Source organism: Ammodytes marinus (assembly GCF_949987685.1).
Source record: "Ammodytes marinus genome assembly, contig: scaffold_53, whole genome shotgun sequence".
Lineage (NCBI taxonomy): Eukaryota > Metazoa > Chordata > Actinopteri > Uranoscopiformes > Ammodytidae > Ammodytes > Ammodytes marinus.
The window spans coordinates 255,522-263,021 of record NW_027648320.1 but is presented as its reverse complement, the minus strand read 5'-3'; the positions used below and the strand labels follow the sequence as shown (position 1 = coordinate 263,021).

General features: G+C 48.3%; 1 protein-coding gene across 1 annotated transcript in view; it reads right to left on the bottom strand.

Moving 5' to 3' along the window:
• The window catches only part of LOC307270765 (UPF0415 protein C7orf25 homolog), a 10,881-nt gene that overhangs the window by 126 nt on the left and 3,255 nt on the right, over positions 1–7,500 (bottom strand). The window contains 5 exon segments of the mRNA XM_080054647.1: positions 1–220; positions 3,551–3,748; positions 4,367–4,498; positions 4,688–4,845; positions 6,775–6,979. The exon segment at positions 1–220 is cut by the window's left edge and continues 126 nt beyond it. Of these exon segments, the coding sequence (XP_079910773.1) occupies positions 44–220; positions 3,551–3,748; positions 4,367–4,498; positions 4,688–4,845; positions 6,775–6,979 (870 nt within the window). The 3' untranslated portion in view covers positions 1–43.

The following is a 7,500-nucleotide window of genomic DNA, read 5'->3' as shown; positions in this document are numbered from 1 at the left end:
GATGGGCGTGGCCCTCCTCTATGTCCCAGGATGCCTTGCGGCGTCAGATGGGCGTGGCCCTCCACTCCTTGCCCTCGGTCAGCGCTCGGGGCTGGTGTATGAACACGCTGTATCGGACGCCCTGATTGGCTGCTGCCCTGACGAACCGACTGTTGGCTGTCATGGTAACGGCCCTGAGAGAATCCCCGGTCCCAAAGATGCTGATTGACCTCTCCGTGACCTGAGGGAGGAGATGAAATTTAATTTGATTTGATTTGGTATTTTAATATTATATAATAATGATTATATTATACTATATTACATTATATTATATTATAACCTCTTGTTAGTATATATGCCTCCTGTTCATTCTATCCTCACAGACCTTGGCGGAGTGTTAGTGTTAGGTTATTATAAGGTATATTCTATTATATTATGTTATATTATATTATGGCTGGGCGATATATCGAATATATTCGATGTATCGCGAGATGTTCTCCAGGGGATGTATAAAATGACCCTATCGCGACCATCGAATACAAATTGGCACGTAATGTGTTTTTTTTAGCCGCCGCCACCGGCAAACTCGCTGATGTTCGCTTCTCTCGCTCTTTCCTGTTGCTCTCTGCCCCTCTGCCTCACAGACTCACATGCATTGGCAACTCACTCACTCCCCCCTCCCAACCAGAGTCTCCTGGGCATTGGCAACTCACTCACTCCCCCCTCCCAACCAGAGTCTCCTGGGCGCGCACCTGTGACGTAGTCTGCAGTGCGCGCTGTGTGTGTTTACTTTTATCGCCATGTGAAAACAACGAGAGGGGGAGAAAAAAGACGAGGGGCCAATCCGAATAGTATTTTTTGCATAGGAAATTTCCTTTCCTATCGAGATGACCCCGGAAGTGCTCGGCAGATAGGTGATCCGAATTCTCCAAATGCTTAGGAAAGGCTTAGGAAAGGAGCCTCGATTCATCCTTTAACCCTCCTTTAGCATAGGTTACTCCTGACCAACCTATGCTAAAGGAAAGGAGATAGTGGTATCCCATAATCCTTTACGGCGGCAAGATTTAAAGCAACAGGCCACCGCCGGAGTTTACCGACTCTACACGAATACGAACGAGAGGTAAAACAGAAGAGAGGAGAGGAGAGGAGAAGAGAAGAAGATTTAACTCGGCTAAAACAAAATACCCCCCTACCCCTTAAAGATAATAAAGAACTCATAAAAGACCAACATCATAATAGTTATTTTCGTAGCACATAATTTACACCATAAGAAAATAAAATACCAACTTCACATTTAATGAAGTTACTGGGGGCAGTTCATTTCAACATCAACACAAGTGTAGCCTCTTTTTATCCCACATGTGAATTGGGATATATGGGAGTGATTCTCACTCTGTTGGCGACAACCTGATTAAAATCAATATGAAAAGAACGCATGGATCAAACGAGCGCTTGTTGTAGTCAATTTTCGGAGAATAGGCTATAGTGTAGTTTCACGCTAGTGACTCACGTCAGCAATACTCGCCGTCGCGCAATGACGTCGGTTAGGAAAAGTGGAGTCGAATTCATTTGAAACAGTGCTGTCTTTTCCTATGTTCGATAGGAAGCACCTTTCATCTCTCCTTAACCCCGATGACGTTTAGGGGTTAAGGTATAGGAAAGGAGGCTTATAGGTTAGGAGAATGGACTATAGGAAAGGAGGCTTATAGGTTAGGAGATTGGACTATAGGAAAGGAGGCTTATAGGTTAGGAGATTGGACTATAGGAAAGGAGGCTTATAGGTTAGGAGATTGGACTATAGGAAAGGAGGCTTATAGGTTAGGAGATTGGACTATTCGGATTGGCCCCTGGGCTCTTGTGCTCTTATGACAGCCGAGCGAGCGGGTGGAGGGGGGCGCGAAAGACGGCGATGGTGGCCGTCGTTCATAGCATTGACCTTTTTTGTAGGTCCATGCTTATGAGAAGAAGCACACAGGCGAACGACCGGGGGAGGCGGGCGCACATGACAGCATTAGCGGCCGCTGTACACAGCACAGCCTGCCCTGGTTCTTAGGAGAGGAAGGCTAGTGGCTACACATGCAAAAGAACGGGGGAGGCGGGCGCTTGACAGCATAAGCGGCCGCTGTACAGAGCCTGGTCCTTATGAGAGGAAGGCGAACGAGCGCCGGGGGAGTTTTTGGTCCAACGTCACACAACCACAGTATCACATTTATTACGGGCAGCCTCTTATAATAGGTCCATGTCAGCACCAAGGGAGGTGCACACCGTTTATTAACTAAAAGTCTATGTAAAGTAGGCTACATTTGCGAGTATTCTTATAAAATAAAACAGACTATTATGGAGCAAAACCTGTTCTGCATTTAAAGTGTGGCTGCTATCTTCAGGGGGTTAGTGGTGATAAACAATTAGTAAGTGGTTGTAATGAGTCATAATTAGTGTTCTCAGTTTACAGGTTAACAGAAGATGGAAAAAAAACTGTTTCCAAATAAAATAATGCTGATCCATTGTATGGGAGTGGAAGGATGTGGAATAATCAATACAATGTGCAAACTCTTTGCCATGTGCAAGTTTCAAATTGTTCCAATAGAAAGCACTAAAGAATATAAACAAGATGTTGTTTCATGTAGCCTGATGCATCGTTAGTGCAGACACATTTTGCAGGGACAGACAGGCAGACAGACAGACAGACAGACACAGACAGACAGACCTTAGCAGAGTGCTTCAGGCCCCGGGTCCTCTCTGAAGACAGACAGGCAGACAGACAGACAGACAGACAGACAGACAGACAGACAGACAGACCTTGGCAGAGTGTTTCAGGGCCCTGGTCCTCTCTGAAGGCAGACAGACAGACAGACAGACAGACAGACAGACAGACAGACAGACAGACAGACAGACCTTGGCAGAGTGTTTCAGGGCCCTGGTCCTCTCTGAAGGCAGACAGACAGACAGACAGACAGACAGACAGACCTTGGCAGAGTGTTTCAGGGCCCTGGTTCTCTCTGAAGGCAGACAGACAGACAGACAGACAGACAGACAGACAGACAGACCTTGGCAGAGTGTTTCAGGGCCCTGGTTCTCTCTGAAGGCAGACAGACAGACAGACAGACAGACAGACAGACAGACAGACAGGCAGACAGACAGACAGACAGACCTTGGCAGAGTGTTTCAGGGCCCTGGTTCTCTCTGAAGGCAGACAGACAGACAGACAGACAGACAGACAGACAGACAGACAGACCTTGGCAGAGTGTTTCAGGGCCCTGGTTCTCTCTGAAGGCAGACAGACAGACAGACAGACAGACAGGCAGACAGACAGACAGACAGACAGACAGACAGACAGACAGACAGACAGACAGACAGACAGACAGACAGACAGACAGACAGACAGACAGACAGACAGACAGACAGACCTTGGCAGAGTGTTTCAGGGCCCTGGTTCTGTCTGAAGGCAGACAGACAGACAGACAGACAGACAGACAGACAGACAGACAGACAGACAGACAGACAGACAGACAGACAGACAGACAGACAGACAGACAGACAGACAGACAGACAGACAGACAGACAGACAGACCTTGGCAGAGTGTTTCAGGGCCCTGGTTCTGTCTGAAGGCTTGTCCTCCACCACAGTGACTCTCTGCAGCAGCTGCTCGGCGCGCTCCCTCTCTAACCGCCCGCCCAGCGTCTGCAGGATGAGCTGGAAGTCTGAGACCGCCGCCCGGCACGCGAACAGCTGCTTCCCCGCCATGAAGGCCTCGAGCTGGGGCAGGATCTGAGCGACGGGGGGGGGGTATGGAGGAACGGTTATATGATTATTATTATATAACGTCTATATTGTGCCATGTTTATCCCAGACTGACACTGTGTCCCTGCGTTCCAAATCACATACTGTTTCTTTTTACTACATACTAAAGTACAGAAGAGTTTTAGTCTTTTTACTACACTACATACTAAAGCACAGAAGAGTTTTAGTCTTTTTACTACACTACATACTAAAGTACAGAAGAGTTCTAGTCTTTTTACTACACTACATACTAAAGCACAGAAGAGTTTTAGTCTTTTTACTACACTACATACTAAAGTACAGAAGAGTTTTAGGGCCACAGACAGTAGAGAGAAAACAAAATCAGATAAGGAAGATTTTTTTTCATTATGTCGAGAAATGTCAAGAATAAAGACGAATACTCCAAAATGCTAGTGGAGTTAGTGGGACATTTATGTATTTTCAGCATACTACAATTGACCTGCATGTATTGGGACATCCTAAATCATTTTCTGACATACTAAATAGTAGGGAAGTATGGGGATTGGAACGCAGAATGTGCATGTGTGTGTGTGCGTGCGTGCTGTGTTGTGTTGTGTTGTGTGTGTGTGTGTGTGCCCCTCTCACCTTCAGTTGCCTCTCCTGGGCAGCCTGCTCCGTCAGCACCGGCTCCTTAAAGGAGAAGCAGCAGCGGCCGTGAGACAGAGACGAGACCAGGGTGATGAGCGTAGTGATGTCCAGGTTGGCACGCAGGGGGGGCTGGGGGGGAGAGACATACAGGTTAGAGACAGACAGGTTAGCACGCAGGGGGGGCTGGGGGGGGGGAAGAGGAGGGTTACTACAGACAGACAGACAGACAGACAGACACATAGACAGACAGACAGACACAGACACAGAGACAGACAGACAGACAGACACACAGACAGACAGACAGACAGACAGACTTACGATGCTGCCTAACCCAGGCTGGAGGGGGGCTAACCCTAACCCTGAGCCCACACACAGTGAGGGCTCAGAGGGGAGGGGGCCGCTGGTCACATGGCTGGGGTCTGGGTCTGGGTTATCTTCCTCTGTCTCCTCATCTTCATCTTCCTCCTCTTCATCCTCTACAGAAGAAGTCAAAGTTTAGTGGACTGAAGGGCTTAAAGGTCACATATTATGCTAAATGCACTTTTTAAATGTGTTCCAACATATCCATGGGGCCACGGTGTGCCTAGAGACTACCAAAATATCAAAAAAAATAACAATCTCTCCTTTTCTCACTCTCCCCCTTTCTGAAACCCCCACCCCTCCCCCCCAATGTACTCCGTTCAGAATTCTTCCCGATATGTCGTCACAGCGAGAAGAAGCCACTTCCCCATATTTTCTTTATATGTCCATGCTTCCCCCCCACATTAGTAACCAGAAACTTCCACCGTGTAGTAGTCTATGATAACCCCCCCCCCCCCCATTTCTTATTGGTCCACGGCCCCGAGATCCTCTGGAAAATTTTCCAAGCGACAGCCATGTTGTTTTCCCCGCTAAGCGACAAGATGCCCGTAGTACAGCAAACCATGCAGAGTGTTGCATAAACCAACACAGAAGCATTCTGCTCATAATCCACTCATTTATCTTAATCACAGCAGTCTTAATAATGCCGCGTTTATAACGAGACAAAGCTTAGGGAGCTACTTGTGTAGTAATTCCATCGGTGAAACTAAAAGGAATCTCCTCAATGGTTGTTTGCCTGTTATTTACCTAGTGTAGCATGTAGCTTCGGGAGTAGCACCCAACGTTTGCTTCTATTACACTAACTTAGCTTTCCCACTGCAGTTTAATAATGCCTCGTTTTTAACACCACAAAGGGTGGGAAGTAATTCCTGTAGAAATCAAACTTTGAAGCTTCTGTTTTCACTGGTTTTAATCATGTCAGGTCATGTCAAACTGTTCAAAGTATGGCTTAGCTCCGGGTAAACACTGTGTTCGCAGTCACACAGTGTCTCTCTAATATCACGAGAGCACGGCAGAGAGGTGGGAGGGGCCAGCCAGATCGCAGGCTGCAGACACCAATATAGGTCATCCTGAGACCAGAGGACAATCAGGGTATAGAGGCTTGCTACAATAAATGATCTGAACGGGTTTTTCAGCAAACATCTAAAAAAATAAGTATTAGGGACTACTTAGACCATATAAAATTGACAGCAAAGTGCATAATATGGGAGCTTTAAGGGCGCACTCACACTAGGCAAGTTTGCCTGTTCCGTGCTGCAGGAAGATTTCCCCCTCCCCCCTCCCCCCTCCCTCCTCCCCCCTCCCCCGCTGGCCCGTGGTCACACTGCTCCCAAAGGCCGCGGCCCGGGCACGCTTGCTCCTTCATACATACGTCATCACCAAGCGAACTCGCTGCTGGAATCAGTAGAACAATGGAGAACATGTTCAGTAGTCGTGGATTGTCCCAAACACCTCAGAATGTTTGTGGGTCTTATCCAGCTGCGACACGGCTGCGACTGAATACTGTCGCCGACGCAAATTTCTAGCAAACTCTCCACTTCGCGATCGCACCGGAACCCACTCGTGAAACTCTTGCCGCCATTGTTTACAATTATTGTGGGGAAGAAGGGTCGCGCATGGACTACTTTGGATGGATACAGGTTGCGTATCCGTGCGTGTGTCATCTCATTAGCATCTGTACTTTGGCCACGGCACACCTCTCCCAGGTGTGCCGTGGCCAAGGGGCTGTTCCGTGCTGGAATACGGATGGCGTGGTCACACTAGCCAAACGTTCTAGACTTTAGTATGAAAATGAGCTTTGGCACGGGGCCGCGGCACTAGTGTGAGTGCGCCCTTACAATCTGTACACTTGCATCTCTTTTTCCAGGTCATGTTGTTCTATCACAAAAATCCCAATAAAATAAATGTACCTGTGTGGTTGTTACGTGACAAAATGTGGAAAAGTTGAAGGGGTATGAATACTTTTTCAAGGCGCTGTATATACATGCTGATATGATGATGATGACAGACAGACAGACAGACAGACAGACAGACAGACAGCCTACCTTCCTCTGCGCGGTTGATTGACACCTCCTCCCCCCTCACAGTGACCCCCATGTCCCTCAGCCTGGTTGCCATGGGGACAGACACGCCGCTGTAGAAGCTAAAGACGACAGAAGGAACGGTGTACTGCACCGGCTGCTGGGAGGCTGCAGCCAGGAAGTCCTCCGCCTGGCTGATGATGCTCTTATCTCCATACTGACCCCGCCCCTAAGGAGACAGACAGGTTAGGACACGCCCCTAAGGAGACAGACAGGTTAGGACACGCCCCTAAGGAGACAGACAGGTTAGGACACACCCCTAAGGAGACAGACAGGTTAGGACACGCCCCTAAGGAGAGACAGACAGGTTAGACCCCGCCCCTAAGGAGACAGACAGGTTAGGACACACCCCTAAGGAGACAGACAGGTTAGGACACACCCCTAAGGAGACAGACAGGTTAGGACACGCCCCTAAGGAGACAGACAGGTTAGGACACACCCCTAAGGAGACAGACAGGTTAGGACACACCCCTAAGGAGACAGACAGGTTAGGACACCTGGCAGACAGACAGACAGACAGTCACAGCCACAGACGAGAGATGAAAGATAACCTAAAGATTAAAGCTACTCGGTTGACGTGAACTACGCGAGTAAGTAGCCCGAACTTTATAACACCTGTTCAACCTGCATAAACGTGGACATGTAGAAAGCGAAAAATCTGACCCCCACCCCCCCCAATTTAATTTGGGA